General features: G+C 37.0%; 1 protein-coding gene across 2 annotated transcripts in view; it reads left to right on the top strand.

Annotated features, from left to right (window-relative positions):
- Positions 1 to 18,853, top strand: part of NCOA7 (nuclear receptor coactivator 7) — a 73,689-nt gene that overhangs the window by 30,176 nt on the left and 24,660 nt on the right. For both annotated transcript variants that reach the window (XM_026666071.2, XM_026666069.2), the window contains exons 4-8: positions 4,529 to 4,608; positions 6,551 to 6,658; positions 11,599 to 11,694; positions 13,345 to 13,467; positions 17,072 to 17,256. In XM_026666071.2, coding sequence (XP_026521856.2) covers positions 4,529 to 4,608; positions 6,551 to 6,658; positions 11,599 to 11,694; positions 13,345 to 13,467; positions 17,072 to 17,256 — 592 coding nt within the window. The remainder of the gene's footprint in view (positions 1 to 4,528; positions 4,609 to 6,550; positions 6,659 to 11,598; positions 11,695 to 13,344; positions 13,468 to 17,071; positions 17,257 to 18,853) is intronic.

Raw genomic sequence — 18,853 nt, 5'->3', positions numbered from 1 at the left:
GGCAGTATTGGGGCACACAGGTCTGTCCAACAATGGATTAAGCTTGAAGAGAGAAACTACTAAAGCATAACCGCATGTCTCATATTGTTTCTGTTGACATGCAAACTAATAATATATAATACGGTAGGTAGATAATATAGATATATTTGTCATTTTTTCTTTTTTGGAAAGAATTTCTACAATTTCTTTATTTCTTTATAATTTATTTCTCCAAAATAAAGTTTGGTGTAGTGATAATTTAGAAACCAGCAGACTGTGAACTCTAGTCTTGGTAGTTGGTTGACCAGGAAGCTGGGTGGGTGTCTTTGGGTAGTCACTCTCTTTCAGCATAACTCACCTCATAAGGTTTTTTTTTTTGGGGGGGGGGAAGTAGGAGGATGAAGGTGTGGTGGATATGTTAGCTGCCTCGACTTACTTAGAAAATGAAAAAGGTTGGATAAGAGAACCAGTTTACTCTAGTTATTAAGGCATCAGGCTAGAAAACAGGAGACTCTGAGTTCATGTGCTGCCTTAGCCATAAAAGCCATCTGGTTGAGCTTGGACCAGTCACTCTCTCTCAGCTCAATCCATCTCACAGGGTTGTTGTTCTGGGGAAAAGAGGAGGAAGAAGGAATATTAAGTATGTTTACTGCCTTGAGTTATTTGTAAAAATAATAAAGGCAAGATACAAAGTAAATAAATAAATAGATACAAATCTAACGAACTAAAATATTTAAGTGATTAGTGCTGCTTTTGTGATTGGAAGAGTATCCAAACTTTCACCTGCTTTTAGTTTACAAAAAATATATGTTCAATATACTAGACCTAACTTTAGAGTTCTATAGTTAGAAAGTTGTTGGCTCGTCTTTCTGATAAAAGCAAAATATCTTTGTTCTGATGCCGTTATTCTTGTTTCTTGATTCAGACCAAATGTGGGAAACCATAATTAATTGAAGACTTCCTGTCTGGCTTGCCAGGAAGGGAGGAGCTGGAGAGTGCTGGCTTGGGTGAAAGCTCTTTCATATCTTTTTAAGCTGAGATATGATTATCCAGGCTTCCTTAATAATTGTTCTGATTGCTCCTCAAACAACCTTTTTTTGTGTGCCTGTTTGGCTGTGGGTTGAAAGCAAAAGAGAACTATTTTAATACTACCCCACTTCACATTAGAGCAGATCTGGGCATTAATCGTCCCTGGACCAAATTGGCCCTTTTTACTGTCCCTATCTGGCCCTCTTGAAGTCAATTCAAATTAGAAATCAGATATAAAGAAGTGAGTCTCAGAGGGTGGAAGAAAAAGTCAAGTCTGGTCTAACTCTGCGAAGCACCATGCGCTCCTTCAATGGCGGGTGTGGGAAGGTGAGGAGAAAATGTGCTTTTCTACACCTACGCAGCACTAGCCCCTGGCCTGGAGCAGCCTGAGGGGAGGAGATGTTCATCACATAAGGAGACCTGGGTTCAATCATTCATTGATGACTCGGTCTAAGAGTGGCCTTGTGGGTGGAGCATAGCCGGGAATTATTTTTTCAGCCATCCAGTTTCTCATGCGGGAAAATTAATTGCCCATCCCTGCATTACAGATATAGATAATATGAGAATCACTTCTTAATGTGCATGGTAATTCCCAAACGAGTACAGATCTCTGCTGTAAGAATGGCCTGAAGCAAAAATCACCGAATTATCCTGTGTCTTTGCTATAAGGAAATTGGTCATGTTGCAACTGAGAAAGTAAAGAATGGCACTTATTGTTGTGCCTCCATTCATTGCATAAATCTTTCCTCTCTACAGCTTCCTCAATCAAAGAAAATAGAGAAGGGGTAGATTTATATCCCTTCCTCTTGTCTAAATTTCTCAGATTTGGAGGAAATCAGTCAGTTGAACTTCTGAACAATAAAATTCTGTGTTTATACGGGTTATTTTATTTTTTTCTGTGAATGTGGCTTGCTTTGATATGCAGGCCAGGCTTACATGGCAAGAGACTTAACAAGAATCTAGTTGAAAGCAAACTTGTCCTGTTTTGTCCTGCCCTGCCCTATCCTATTATGATAACGTGTGGGTAATATACACTTAGATTCACAATCTAAGACTAGTGGAAGCTTAATAATTCAGCCAGCCTTACCAAAGACCAAAGAATTCTTAAGATAGTGTCTAAGAATATAGGCAGTTCACAGCAGGGTGATTTTTTAAAATATAGAATTAGGTTGTTCATGTCCAATAAATTCAATATTTCTAGATATCGATGGAATTCTTTACATATTGCTCCAATTATTGTCTATTCACAATAATGTAAAATCATAGCTGCAATGTAAAAATCAACTGATATTGGCCTTTCAGTTTGCAATGTATGATACATAGAGAAGATGGGCTGTGATATGTCCTTTGGTCTTGATTGTGGTAGAAATAGCTAGATAAAGATCATATGGAACCTGACTAAAGTATACAAAGGAAAAAGCTTTGCTGTACATGATGTGGATCAGACCTGTCTCAGCTTGAACCTCTAAATAATAAGGATCTTTAACTCCATTTAATGAGATAGGTATCGTTTAATAGAAGTCAAGGGAATTACAGTACTGCATAGCCAGAACGGAGACATTGTGCACCAAAAGCCTCAAGCCTATATTTTCCCTCCCTTAGTTGCATCCCATCACTGGTCCCCCCAAGTCCAATCAAATTCAAATAAGATATTTGTAGAACGATCACTTTGGGCTTTGTGTGTATAACTTTAGAATAGGGGTGGGTCTATGGGTCACACAGGTGGCATGGGTTCCACCAATCCAATTTTGTGACTGCTAGATTACTGTAAATTCAATACTTTTTCCTACCCTGCTTTTGGAAGTCAAAATAAGGAGAAATATAAATGTGCAACCATTAATCAAAACAGCTTTAAAAATTCAGTGTTGTCCCCTGGTTTAGAAAGATTGCATGCTTCTTCATTAAATTTTAAGGAATAGGGCTAGAAAACGTTTTTACCAACAACCAATTCAGTCAGCATAAACAATAGTCGGGATCTGGGTTAGTATACTGCAATCAGTGTCTCCTCCTATGTATTCCCACTTCTCTACCTTAACAGGCATTTGCTTACTGCTGTCATTATTATTAAGGTGATTTATTTATACCTTTTGTATTGCATATGAAAAGAGTGTAACAAATACAGAAATAACTGAGCATGTATCTTGCCTTAGAAAACTTCTAGCATAAAGGAGTAGTTAGTATGTAATTCTTTTTTAAAAAGATGAAAAATCAGTTTCAACAGTTTCAACTTGAGTGTTTCTGTTTTGTAGAGATCAGAATGTCTGCTGATGAGTGGCTGGTTGAATGTCATAGCCCAAGGCGACAAAAATGCTGGAAGACAGGAGAGTTTCTTTTCGCTGATGATGTAAAGCTGTTCAATACCACAGACAATACTGCTATCCTACAAAAAGATCTTGACTATGTATCAGAATGGTCAAACAAATGGCAACTTCAAAACAAATAAATGCTCTGTCTTACATATTGGCAAAAAAAATCAGAAAATAAAATACAAGCTGAATAGTCAAGATCTTGTTGATGACCCAAGCTCTGTAAAGGACCTTGGAATACTCACCTCTAATGATCTAAGTGCTAGAGCCCATTGCAACTACATAGCCAAAAAGGCATTAAGAGTTGTTAACCTAATCCTACGTAGCTTTTCTCTGGTAATATCACACTACTAACCAGAGCATACAAAACATTTGCTAGACCAATACTCGAATACAGTTCATCAGTCTGGAACCCACATTACATATCTGATATTAGCACAATTGAGAAAGTCCAGAAATATTTCACAAGAAGATTTCTCCACTCTTCTACTCGTTGTAGAATACCTTATGCCACCAGACTTGAAATTCTAGAACTAGAAAACCTTGAATTACGCCGTCTTCGGTCTGATTTAAGCATGGTATATAAAATCATACATTGCAGTGTTCTACCTGTCAATGAATACTTCAGCTTCAACCATAACAACACAAGAGCACACAATAGATACAAACTCAAAGTTTACCGCACCAAACTTGATTGCAGGAAATACGACTTCAGCAATAGAGTGGTCAATGTCTGGAATACTCTACCCGACTCTGTAGTTTCTTCCCCAAACCCCAAAAACTTTAACCTTAGACTGTCTACTATTGACCTCACCCCTTTCCTAAGAGGTCTGTAAGGCGATGCATAAGCGCACCAACGTGCCTACCGTCCCTGTCCTATTGTTTCTTATTCTTCTTTTATTTTTCTTATATGTACCCATTTCATGTATTCACAACTATGTATACACTTATACTTATTATCTTGTAAACAATTAGCAAATCAAATAAATAAAAATAAATAAAAGTTTATATGAGCCATACTGACATACGTGGAAAGCAATATGCAGCCAATCCTTTTTTTAAACTTGCAAATGTTAAAAGGGCTTTTCTCAATGTGTTAAGCTACAGTTTCTGATTTAAATTCATGGTTAGGCTGCTGTTGTCATATAGTGCCAAATCATCACCCAAAACATGTGAAACAACATTAGTAATTGTGACTCTGGTTTTTCTTTCAGATGAAAACCAAACCAAAACAAATGAGAAGAAAGAAAAAAAAATGGTCACCCAGAAACCCCATGGTACAGTTGAGTACATGGTAAGACTTGATGACGAATTTTTGGACATAGGAGTTGTGGAAATGCCCACTTCTGTATACTTGAAATGTCACTAAATTGCTTACATAATACTTTTATGTTAACTATAAAGTTATACGCTAATAAGGGGAGAAAAGCACATAAAGCAACTTAGCATATAAAGTGTCATTTCTTGAGAGTGTTCTCTCTTGTGTGTGCATGTGTGTGTGTATGTGTGTGTGTAATTTCCCCTGACAGTATATAAAATCCATTTTAAGACCAGAACTATAGTTTCTGTAAACATTTTAAGCTTTTTTTCTATTTGTACCATTTTCTTACTAGAGATATCCTCTTTGCCAACTGCTACTTGCCATTCCAATTGTTTAGTGGTATTTTCTGGGCCAAATAACAGCAGTAGGAGACAATTTTTCATGGGAGACTTAACATGTTTTTTCATGTAACAATATTTTATGTCGGTTAATTAGAAACCGAGCTGAGTAGCATTGGACTTCCTCCAAGTACACATGCTGAAAAATAAGTGAAATTATTTTGCAAAGTAAGAAACTAAGAATCATTCCGTTCCTATTTCTTTTTGAATTATTAGGTTGATTTCACAAATAGTTGAATAATAGCTGTTTTGGTTGTAGCTTACTTATGTTTCCCTTAAGTAACCTAAAGGGCAAATGAAAGCACAAATAATGAAGATTTTCCATGTGTGGAATGTGAAATATTTGTTAACACATACAAGATGCTATGTAGGGCATCTTATGTAGGTGCTTATGGGGTGGGGAACCAGAATGGGAGGGGAAGTTTCTTGCCAGTGAAAAACCACCTGTTCTTTATCTCAAAAGGAAATGCTGCAAAACAGGAAGTTATTCAGCATGCAGAGATCTCTGTTAACCCTATGTGTGTGTGTGTGTGTGTGTGTGTGTGAGTGAGTGAGTGTGTGCCTCCTGAATGTGCAAATGAAGTGCTGTAGCTATCATGTGTGAGGGCTGTTTTGGAGGGGAGAAGCAATCTTTTCAAACTCACAGATATTTTCCATAACTAATTTTGGAATTTGGTGTGTCTTGACTTCCACCTGATATTTAGCATAATATTTATGTACTAGGATTGTTGTTTTGCTATCCACCAAAAATTAGATATGTTTATGTGTTGGAATACCTATTCTTGACAGTTTGAAAGGATAAATATAAAACTAGAGAATATTATCTATGGGATTTCAAGACTGCTGGATTGGAATGGGTTTAGATGAAAAACAACAGTGAATAAATTACTAACTCTATGATGCATACATACAGTATGTAACTCAGTGGAAAAGGGATGGAATCAAATTTGCTTTGAATTTTAAATCATTGAGTTCTGCAGCTTTATCCCCAGTCTTTAAAATGTTTTTCTAGAGGGATTGACCTATGAGACACTTGCATCAAAACATAATAAGAATCACACAGTATCTCAGTGATTGAGATTTAGAATATAAATTTATTGTTTTTGTCCATAAAATATATTTCAGATATTTTCAGCTATACATGTGCATACACATATTTATTCCCCCGAAAAATCCATCCTCAGTGATGCGACTAAGTTTTTATTGTTTGACCAATATGCTCCTGGTTAATTGTGGAACAGTATCCTCATGGTTGAAAGTGGGTAAAAAGGAACAAATTTCATATTGACTGTTGTAAAATGATTACCTCTTTATACAGTTTGGTAATCAGTATAGTTGGGACAAAGATAGAAGGAACCAAAAGTCATCCAGTGGTGACTACGCAGATAACCAGTCACTGTGCTGTGGGTTGAAATTTTCTGATGTCTTTGTGGACTCAACATCTGAAATATGTTTTTCTGTGTTCTGAAACTTTTTTTTCATCAGTCCCTAATCTAGGCCAGATATTTGCTTTAAAGAGGCATGGTTGATTAAAATATGTTTTGAAATTTAAACTTTTTATCTTATCTCTATCTCAGGCTGGAAGCCAAGATACCTTAAACAGCATAGCCCTGAAGTTTAACATAACTCCAAATAAACTTGTGGAACTCAATAAGCTTTTCACGCATACAATCGTTCCAGGCCAGGTAATTATGACAAGAGGAAATTTGATATTTGATTTGTGCTAACTTCTAACTAAAATATTTGTGTTAACTTGTGTTAACTAAAATATTTGATTTGTGCTAACTTCTTTAAAAAAACTTTTGATAATAGAAGTGATAACCTAGGTGTATGTCTGGTAGAGGGCAACAGCTTCCAGTTTACCTCTACAATAACTCGGATTTATTATTTTGGTCTGCAGTTTATATTATATGCCTACTCTGAATTTGTCTGGAATTTTATGATGCTTAAGAAATTTCTTAGCAAGAACCTCTCTGTGAGTAGCATATATGATTAAACATGCATCTTGTTTGTTTTTGACTGTTTCAGTGTTAGCATGCTTATTTGTCAGTTCGTCATAACTTCCTTCCCACGTACTTTCTGTTTTGCATATGAGGGATTTTCAAATGCAGGATACACCTCCTTCCCCCAGTTCACGCACCTTCTGGTCTTGGAGGCCCAATTCTAAAAGTGCTGCTTTTGCAGCAGCAAATATCTCCCCATGCATAGAAACAAATTTTGCCTATTTTACCTGGGGGAAAGCAAAACCTAAAAACCTGGTGTGCTTACAAAAAGGGTCAACACAAGTATTCCTCCTATTTCTGCTGTTTGGAACTAGACAACCTCTCGTGCCCATCTCAACCACGTATGAGTTCTCCATAATTTTCTGGGGATCCCCAAGATTCTGGCATTTTATAATTAGCACATCATTTGTTAAATGATCAGCATCTTATGAAAGCCCTATCCCATGTAAACATATAAAAAACCATATAAAGAACAGTTACTGGAATTGGGTATGTCTAATTTGATGAAAAGGAGGACTGGGGGTGACATGATAGCAGTGATCCAATAGCTGCCACAAAGAAGAGGGAGTCAAGCTATTCTCCAAAGCACCTGAGGGCCGGACAAGGAGCAATGGGTGGAAACTAATCAAGGAGGGAAGCAACTTAGAACTAAAGAGAAATTTCCTGACAGTTAGAACAATTAACCAGTGGACAGTTTCCGGTTTGTCGGCTTCGCGAGCGGTAGGGATTCGCGAAGCTGCGCGATCCCTGCCGCTAGCAGTTTTGGGGCTCCGACCCGGACGGGTGCGGAGCAAGGCTGCCCTGCAGGGGTAGCTGAAGGTAAGGGGATCCGGAGGAAGGGTTTGGGGTGTTGCAGACCCCCTCCCTGGCCGGCAGAACCCCCTGTTACCAGGACGGTGCAGCGGCGGTCCGTAATGGCCGCCACAAAGAAGTTGACAGCCCGGGCAAGTATGCGCAGGAGGAAGAAGAGAAAGTTATTGAAAGTAAAAGTTCTTCTTGGTCGACCCAGGGCTTTGAGATTTATCTAATTTAATTCCTGGAAAAGATGGTTTTCTGATGATTTCTTCCACAAGAGAAAAAAAAAGCGGCTATTTTGAGGTGCTGAAGGGAAAGTTTACTCTCCCTCCGGACGGAATTAAGCCGGAAGGAGAGGATAAAGAAAATATATAAATTTGGATCTTGTTGGAGGAGATGCCTTGAAGACTTGAGGACAGAAATACAATCTTAATAAGGCTTTAAAATATAGACTTGGATTCTTTTTTTTTTTTATTTGTTTGATACCACCCCTGGAAGAGGAAGGGGAATTTTGGCTTGCTTGGATTTATTGAGGATTGTGGATTTTGGGATTGTTTTGCCTTTCTCTCGGAATATTTGGTTGGTGTAAGAAGAAAGAGGAATAAAGAAAAGAAAAGATTTATTTATAATGGCTTTCCTTTTTGAAGACCTGAGGGATGAATATGAGCAAACAAAAGCAACCTGCAAAGATGGCATGGAAAAAGCTTTTCTATTTCTAGAAATGGCGCTGGTCAATTACCAACAGACAATGGAACAGATGGAAACGGAAGAAGAACAACAAGGAAGAGACGAAGACGCCATCTTCATTGAATCCCAAAACTTATCTAAGGAAGAAGGAAGGAAGAGAGCAAGGAAAATGAAGGACTTAAGATCTAAAAAAACATTTGAGAAAGAGAAAAATATGATTCAAAGTAAATATAATGATAACAAACAAGAGAAAAAGGGAACACAACAGAGAAGGGATCCCAGCAAGGTAGAGGTTAGAAGAAGAAGGGGGGTAGGAAGATTTGGTGGGGGAAGAAAGAAAGGGGAAAGGCGGAGAAAAAGCCTCAAAGCTTTAAAATTGGATGGGAGAAGAGGGATTTTTTTTAGAGACAAAGGATGAAATATAATTTTCTGTAAGAAAGATTCTGCTAAGGTACAGAAGATGGTATTGTAACATTTATATTTGAAATAGTAAATTAGAATGGTTTAAGATTTAATAAGAAATTAAAATGTTGAAGTTTTTAATAATGATTGATTTTTAAAATGTAATAAAATATCGAAGGAAAGGAGGATACAATGTATTTAAACATTTTTGGTGGATAGAATGTACCAAGCAGAACCAAATTGGGTATTTGTTATGCTGAATGTTAATTTTACTAACTTAGGGGAGGATAGAAAGGCATCATACTCTGATTAGTGATTTCAGGAGAAATTTTTTTATTATAAGAAAGAGATAGAGAGATAAATGAATGGGCAAAAGATACAAATTTAATGATTTAATTAAGATGGATTAAATAAGATAGAAATGTGAAGAGTGATATGTGCTATTATTTTAGCCCATGCAAAGAGAGGTAACTGGGGCCAAGGTACTTTACTAAAAGATTTTTTTATGTTTGTTTGTGTTTGTTTGTGTTTTATGAGAATACTGGGGAAATTATTGTAGAAAGACAGGGAAAGACTTAATATGTAATGATTTGTTTGTTGTTGAAACTTTTAATAAAACTTGTTTTTTAAAAAAAAAAAAGAACAATTAACCAGTGGAACAACTTGCTTCCAGAAGTTGTAAATGCTCCAACACTGGAAGTTTTAAAGAAGAGATTGGATAACCATTTGTCTGAAATGCTATAGGGTTTCCTGCCTGAGCAGAGGGTTGGACTAGAAGACCTCCAGTGTCCCTTGCAGCTCTGTTATTCTATTCTATTCTATTCTATTCTATTCTATTCTATTCTATTCTATTCTATTCTATTCTATTCTATTCTAATTCTAATTCTATTCTATTCTATTCTATTCTATTCTAATTCTTATTCTATTCTATTCTAATTCTTATTCTATTCTTATTCTATTCTATTCTATTCTATTCTATTCTATTCTATTCTATTCTATTCTATTCTATTCTATTCTATTCTATTCTATTCTATTCTATTCCAGTCAGTGCTGAGACACTTCTTAAGTTCTGTCTTGGGAATTAAAGGGAGACACACCTAATCATGCATACTATCTATAAGGGAGGAATCCTACCAAGACATTCTTTAAGCTTTATAAGATTCAAAGTGGGCTCTCTAAATTTTCACAACCCATCTGAATTCAACATATGATTAGTTGAAGAATTTAAGCTACAGGTAAGTAGCTATTTCTTTTCTGATAAATATTGGTATTCTAGCCTCTGCCTGTATTACTATGTGATTTTAATACACACAAGTTGGTACATACACCTTAGCTTATTCCTGCTTGCTTTTGGATGACTGAGGAAATTAATCAAATAGCCATAGAGTCCTATTGCTTCCCATTGTTTTATGAATGTTGGTCAAACTACACTCTGGTTTTATGCATGCTGTTTGTAATCATCAGACTAATGCATGCATGTGTGAGCATTTAAGTTTTTTTTTTTTAAATCCCTTACTGTGAATAGACACCTTACTACAGTTCATCATTTTGAACGTTCTGTCTGTTTTTACATCTTGTAACCTTGCAAAAGAAGTAATAATCTAACCCTGATCCTAACTGCTCAAAGGTTTTATATTCCTATTATTCTGAACCAGTTAGATTTATGGAGGGTGATTCCAGATGAAGCTCTCTCTCTCTCCCCTCTCTCTCTCTCTCTCTCTCTCTCTCTCTCTCTCTCTCTCTCTCTCTCTCTCTCTCTCCCTCCCTCCCTCCCTCCCTCCCTCCCTCCCTCCCTCCTCCCTCTGTCTGTCTCTGTGTGTTTGTCTGTCTGTTTCTACCTATCTACCTACCTACCTATCATCTATCGATTTATAAACAAATAACATAGCAAATGGGAGGAGCAATTTCAGAGTAGAAATCGTGCTTGCAAGCACAATTTTTGACTGTTTCCATAAAAAAAAGGAAGTGTCAGATCCTACCAAGATCATTCAACATGCTTCTTGTCCTGCCCTCAGGTGCTTTGGAGAATAGCTTATCTCTCTCTTCTTTGTGGCAGCCACTGAGATATTGGAACACTGCTATCATGTCTCCCCTAGTCCTTCTTTTCATTAAACTAGACATTCCCAATTCCCAAACCATTATGCTATTGATGGTTTCATATGTCTGCTTCAGTTCTTCCTTTTTAAATTATTTATTTATTTATTAAATTTATATGCTACTCTTCTTGCTATCCCGAGTAACTCTGGGTGGCTTACAGGGCACCTCATGATATACAATACTCAAGCTTTAGTGAAGAACCCTGAAAAGAAACAGAACTTATTTCTAAATAAATATAGAAAAGATTTTAGTGAATTTTATTCCTTTTCTGTTGTTTAAATACTTGTACTTGGATTAATTACGGAAATCAAATTAATTGTGTACGTCAGTTTTTTAAAAAAATCTTTGCAATGGTATTAGAAATGAAAATTGTCTATTGCAACTTTCCCTATCCCTTTGTTCTGTGAATTAGTTGGGTAACAGTTCCCATAATCCCATGTTAGTTATATTGAAGTCTAATGCACTTGGAGGATAGTAGATTGACAGTTGCTTAAGAAAAGAATGAAATCCAGTAACCAGTAATTATTGGTACTGGTAGATTGTATTTTAAAATAACTTTCTACTGTTCAGATTTAATTTTAATAGTGGTCATAATATTTATCATGTTAATGTTCCACGTTTAATTATTATTTTTTAACTAGGTACTATATGTGCCAGATACTTCAAGAGTAATTTCTTCAAGTTCTGGTGTTCCTATTTCACCTTCATCATCAGATGCAGAATATGATAAGCTTCCGGTAAGATTTGTGTAAGGTTTGAATTGAGGTTAACATTTAGAGACAGAATATGTTGCAGTAAAACTTGTATAGTTTGTGTCACGTGTTCTTGTGTGCCTCTTTGTATGTGTGTGCATGTGCATATATGAATGATACAAGTTTTTCTGAAAATAAACTCTATGAAAGCTTATGCTATAATATATGTTAGCATGATTAGATGTTTCTCCAGAAAGACTTCATGGGGTTTAAGAGATTTATTAAAATTGATTAAGCATATAGACTGCCTCTGAAAACTATTCATTTCATCCATATACTATCCATATTCTAAAAATAATGCAATTCATTAACAAAATTGCAATAACATTTGAACTGTTTTACATTGGGGCATACATTATTTTCTGGCTAGATCACAGGTCATTGCCTGCATATATTGTATACATCTTGGCATATATTCATGTGTACAGGTAGTTCTCAATTTATGACCATAGCTGAGCCCAAAATTTCTGTGGCTAAGTGAGACACTTGTTAAGTGAGTTTTGCCCCATTTTACGACCTTTCTTGCCACAATTGTTAAACGAATCACTGCAGTTGTTAAATTAGTAACATGTTTATAAAGTGAATCTGGCTTCCCTGGGGACTTTGCTTGTCAGAAGGTTGCAAAAGGTGATCACATGACCCTGGGACACGGCAATTGTCATAAATACGAGTCAGTTGCCAAGCATCCAAATTTTGATCACGTGACCATGGGGATGCTGCAACGGTTGTGTGAAAAACAGTCATATGTCACTATTTTCAGTGCTGTTGTAATTTCCAATTGTCGCTAAATGAATGGTTGTAAGTTGAGGACTACCTGTAGAAGAATTTTCCCCCCAAACAGTCCTGGCTGGATTGAGATTGATGCCTTCTTTCAACCCGTATTGAAAGATTTCATGCAGCTGCGATTTCTGGGAAGGTAAAACTAGAGTTGCATCACCACCCTGCCATCCTCTTCTTATTTAATTTCCCTGAGTAGTAGCCGCTACCATCACCATCAGCTTTCTTAAAAGTCAATATAAAAATGAAGGGATCATCATCATCATCATCATCATCATCATCATTATTTTATGCCAGGATTGTGCCAGTTCCCAAGAGTGGCAATCCCGGCATTTTTAAAAAGGTGCCGTTCCTCTGTGACCGTAACCTTCTCACGTTATCCAACAATAGAAGGAAGAAAAAAAAAAACCCAGCAGTGGTGTCCTTCTTTAAAGGCAAAGTTGAAATAAAAACAGGTTTATAGATATCTTGTTGTGGGTCTATTTCTGGCAATGACTGATGCATTTTCAAATTGTACAACAAACATGAGTTCCTTGTAATTGCAGGACTGTTTTTATAGAAAACATACATAATATAACAGTAATAACTATTATGGATACTGGTTTGGAAACCTAAAACCTTTCCTGGAGATGACAGCTTCTGTTCAGGGAGTGGGGCTTCCCTACAGCTCCCTTAGTCCTGGAAAAACTCTACTTCTCAAGCATTTCCTCTGGCCTTTGAAATGATATCCAATATATGAGGAATATTCATGATTTGTGCAGAGGGATGGATTAGTAATGATCGCATTTGCCTGCGAATGAACCCCTAACTTAAGATTTGTTCTCAGCCATTGCTATTTGTCTAATTTTATTTTTGAAGGATGCTGATTTAGCAAGAAGGGCTTGCAGACCACTTCAGAGAGTTATGTCGTCCACCTCAGAGGAAGACGAACCTGTGTATAAGTTTTTAAAAATGAATTGTCGTTACTTCACAGATGGCAAGGTAGGGAATTTGGATAATTTCCAACAGATTTGCTTCCTATGTGGAAGACCATAGACAAAGTAGTATACCAAATGATATATTAATCTGGAAATCTCTGTGTTTCCCTGAAAATAAGACTGGGTCTTATATTAATTTTTGTTTCAAAAGACGCATTAGATCTTATTTTCCAGTTAGGATTTTTTTCAGGGAAATATGGTACTAAATGTGTCCGTTTGACTGACAATCTTAACTGGGGCTTATTTTGGGGATAGGGCTTTTATTACGAGCATCCTGAAAAATAATGCTAGGGGTTATTTTCCAGTTGGGTCTTATTTTCACGGAAATGGGTATGTTCACCAGATCCTAAAAAGGAGCAGACCTTTAATGAGCATTTGTCTTGCAACAAGATTCAAAAGAACATCATGGTACTAAGTGAGGCTGTGCTATAGGTCCCTATCATAAATGGCACTAACTGGTAATCTTGTTTTGATTGCACCTTTAAAATTGTCCATTGAAATAATTTAAGAAGCCCCATCCACTTGCTTCTTATTTTATCCCCAAGAAATAGTTCATTTCACATATGGTAGATTGAGTTGTAGAATTCATATTCTAACCCTAAACCTCTTGATCGAGAGGGAAAAGCAAAGGCTTAATCTGTCTCCTGAATTCCAGGAGGCAAAAATGTTCCAAGGAGTGGGGTCAAAAAACAAAAATACCTAAGATGGCATTCTTGAATAAATGGGACCTGGAAAGAATAGACCCTATTCAGTTGATTGCACGGGCAAAAGAGATGCCTCTGGAAAGCAAGCTACCATCATTCTCAGCTAAGCCCAGCCCATAATGTGTTCCAAAATGGCAAATTTTGGAGCAATTTGGAGAGAGTTTTAAGGGTAGAAATGACAGTAAAAAGCCACTCTGCTTATGTGCTATAAAATTGGCGTTGACTTTTAGTTACCATGTGGCTAGATTTTGTCTAGGGTGATTTGTTCCCAACCTAGTTCTTTAGGTCTTTCCGTGATACACCCATCAACACTGTACTTGAATTCATACACCTTGTTCTAGGCACTTTCTTCTTCTCTTTTCTTGAATCTTTTCCATCATTAGAGCCTTCTCCAGAGAGGTGGGTCTTCATCTAATGTGTCTGAAGTAAGATTTAGCCAGATCATTTATGCCTCGAATGAGAATTCCGGATTGATTTGTTCAGTGTTCCATCTATTTGTTATCTTGGCTGTCTCACAATTGTTCTCCAATACCATGTTTGAAAACTACTCTTTCTATCCTGTTTCTTGAAAGTCCCACTTTCACTTCCGTATTTTGTTCAGGTAAAACCATTGCCTGCATGACCCTGATCTTTGTATGTATAGGTACAATGTGGTATCTGAATACCTTTTCCAAAGCCTTCATGGTTACGCTTCCAAGCACGAGCCTGTAATGTATTTCTTAATGTTGGTTCCTTTATTGTTGCTACTTGATCCTAAAAAGCAGAAACTATCCATCACTTTAATATCTTAATTGTCAATTCTAAGGCTGGTTGTTGTACCTCTTGTCATTAGTTTGGTCTTGTTTACATTTAATCTTAATCTAAGTTTTTTCACTGTCCTCCTTGACTAGAACTTGCAAGTCATTTGCATTTTCAGCTATCAGAATAGTATCATTTGCATAACACAGGTTACTGATATTTTTTCCATCCAGTTTTAAAATCATGCTCATCTTCTTCCAATCCAGCTTCCCTCTGTATATATTCAGCATGTAGTTTGAATAAATAAAGGGAGAATAGGCAGGCTTGTCTCACTCCTTTGCCAACCTGAAGCCAGTCTGCTTCACCATGTTCTGACTATACTTGGCTTCCTGACCTGTGTGTAGGTTTTGCCAAGGGCAATGAAATGTCCTGGGGCTCTCATTTTCTAAGCTTGACATGATCAACGCATTGGAAGGCCCTTCTATAATCAACTAGCTTGATACCCGTGCTTCGCTATGAAACTACATGGTTGGGCTTAGTTTTTTGGCGGAAAATAAGGGGAAAAAATTCTTCCTCTGCCTACCAGCATCCATCAGTATTCATCTGGCTAGCGTCCTGTCAGTGTGTGAGAGAGTTGAGGGCTTTTTGGAAACTGAAATAGTATTTGCTCTGTGAGAAAGAAGACAGCAAGGAGCCTGGGTGTGGCTTAGCTCAACTATTCCGTACTAAAGCTGCTTGGTGGTATGAAACTAAAACTGCAACTCCTCTCTTCTGCTTGTGTTTTGCATTTGGAACAGATTTCTTTTCAGGTGGGGAAGGGGAGTAGAACTCCTTAGCATCAAAGCGTGTTAATAATAATATACAAAATACTAATGCTCTGATGGTCATTTCGAAAAATCCTTTCTTAGTGAGCATCTTAGAAGCCAAGGGGAACATACATGCCAAATTTCAAGTTTTAGATGTTACGGTTCTGGAGATTTTGTGATGATGTGTGAGTGATGTTTCACTTTTATATATATAGATGAAGCACATACTGATTTCTTTTGGGCATTCTTGGTCTTTTTCAATTAATACTAATAATACTCTTAGTACTGCACCAAAGATATTTCAGTCATTCCTCTTATAACGCCACTGCCTTACCATCTCTTGCGGTACTTTGGAAATCAGGAGCTAAACTGTGGCCTCCAGTGTTGTTCTTTTAATAGATTTTTTAATTAATTGTTTGGAGTCTTTATATCATAGATATAAAACATTTTAATTGCAATCATAGATTATATATATTTTTATAAAAAACTTGTATTCCCAGTCTTATGTGACTATTCTGCACTTCTTTGATAAAATTGTTGATAAAGAAAGGTTAGGTTGAAATTGTTTTCGGAAAAGGGTCCTTCAAATATTTTCCTTGGGGTGATTAAGATTTCTAAGACAAAGAAAAGCTAGGCTGAAATTGTTTTTGGAAAAAGAACCTTCAAATACTTTTGTTGGGGTGATTAAGACCTAAAACTATTTGCCCCTCTTGTTATCTCAATTTTTGTGTACACATGTAAGCAAAAGAAAAGTAAGTGATCTAAAAGCTGTGGTGAAGAGAAGAGAGCGTTCAGTTCTCTCCTAATCTGTTCCATCTATATTCTCATAATGTTCTCTAACCAACATTCTCTTTGCCTAATTCCAAGTCTGTATTTCTTATGTACAATCAGAGCCATTTAAATGACTTCTCTATCCTAGAACCACTCAAAGTTCCTACTGGGAATTCTACCTCTTAGAACTGAAATCAATTAAAGCTGGGGCTTGCAGCCAAAATCAGAAAATGTTTTAGATTGTCTTGTGAATCTTCTTTTTGATTCTCCTTAATTAACAAGCTGTAGCTCCTCTTTCACTGCAACCAAGGATTGAAAGTTAAATACCTTGATCCCTTTTTATAACTCTGGCCTTGTCTGCTGAAGATAGATGTCTTTTGAAAATCTTTTTATCTTGGCTCAGTTTTAGCAGAGATTACACCCCCCCCCCCCCCACTGAGCACTTGGGAAGAAAACAAGATCACATTAGAGAAGAAAGGGAGTATAAAAAAAAACACAAGAGTGTACATTGTGTTGTCATGTTGTGACAGTTGTGTATGTGATGAGTGTAAGGAGTAACGGTCTACTTATTTTTGTTTCGTTTTTCAAGGGAGTCGTGGGAGGGGTCATGTTAGTCACTCCCAACACCATCATGTTCGATCCTCACAAGTCAGACCCTGTTGTCATTGAGAACGGCTGTGAAGAGTATGGGCTCAAATGTCCCATGGAGGAGGTAGTTTCGATTGCCCTCTACAACGATATCTCTCACATGAAGATAAAGGATGCCCTTCCCTCGTAAGAAGTGTTTTCTTTGTTGATTGTGCTTGACCATTATCAGGTGCATATATAACATTCAGCCAAACTGGCAAGGAAAAGGAGAAGCTTGTTAAATTGTGGAGCAAAACACCATCTGACAAGAAAGGAGTGTAGAATGACAATGCAAATTTAGGCCAAGATGTTATTTTTGGCAAATATCATTGTAAAAAATGAGTTTTTATGTTTTTTAAATGGCATAAGTTTTTAAATCCCATCTTTATTACTTTATAAGCAACTCAAGAGAGCAAAACATTCATAGTACTCCTTCCTCTTCCTCTCTTTCCCCACAACAATAACCATGTAAGGTAGGGTGCACTGAGAGAGGATGTCTCGCTCAAAGTTACCAGCTGGCTTTCATGCCTAAAGTGGAACCTAGGACTCACAGTCTCCTGATTTCTAGGCCAGGACCTTCACCACTAAACAAGTGGCTTTATTTGATATTATTGTTCTCTAATACATTGGTTATGCTTTGCTAATGGTGCAGAGGTAGTATTCAGTCAGTTCTGACAGGTTCTGGAGAACCGGTAGTGGAAATTTTGAGTAATTCGGAGAACCAGTAAATACCACCTCTGGTTGGCACCGCCCCCATCTATTCGCTGCCTCCCGAGTCCCAGCTGATCAGAGTCCCAGCTGATCAGCTGGGTCTTCTTTTATTGTCCTGCACAGAGAACGGAGCTGGAAAGCAGGTTAGTGGGGTGGGGAGGGAATGGAGATTTTGCAGTATATCCTTCCTCTGGAATGGGGTGGAAATGGGGATTTTACAGTATCCTTCCCCTGCCACGCTCACCAAGCCACACCCACCAAGCCACACCCACCAAGCTACATCCACAGAACTGGTACTAAAAAATTTGAATACCATCACTGTAATGGTGTAACTGTTAACATGAAAAGTTGTTTTACAAGTTGTTTTTTGTAAAACTAGTAGGTAAAATATTCTATATTAGAATTTTATACTTTCCAAAAAGGTCATAAAAACTGAGCAGTTAATAGCTGCCAAAAAGCAGGAAACCAAGAATGACAAAGATGTTCCAGAGAACTGGCTGAGAGTATAGATTTACTGAGCTAATTTCTGCATGTTATTGTATCTTGCCCATGTCATTAATTAAACTGAATGTTCTTGGCTAAAGGCTGTAAGGAGGAGATGTATGATGGATCCTCCTGTCAGAAAGTAGATCTTGAAATACTTTCTGGGAATGGGAGTAACTTCCTGCTATTACTTAGTTGGAAATATACTGATAAGCAGAAAAAAAGGGGATCCAGGATAACTTTATGATTTTCAGTGCTAGAAAGAAATTATTTTGGATTTCTGGAAAAACAACAGCAACCCAGAGCCTTCATGTTGTTTGAATGAGTCTTCTTATCTGTCCTCTTTAGGCAGTTCTAATGTGTGAAAATTATATTAAAAAGTGATTTTAGCTATTATTCCCTTACCTTTCACCTTAATGGTTATTTTAATTAACGTTTTGGTGTCTGATTTGTTAGATAGAAGCACCAACATGTCTTCATTAATTGCTTCATCCACTAAAGTTTTAGCATAAGATAAAACAACAGAGAAATTAGTTGTCTTAGGTTTTTT

This window comes from Notechis scutatus, chromosome 1, assembly GCF_049901735.1.
Source record: "Notechis scutatus isolate UNSWTSFEM ecotype Mainland chromosome 1, rNotScu1.2, whole genome shotgun sequence".
NCBI classification, from domain to species: Eukaryota; Metazoa; Chordata; class Lepidosauria; order Squamata; family Elapidae; genus Notechis; species Notechis scutatus.
This window is presented reverse-complemented; position numbering and strand designations above follow the sequence as displayed.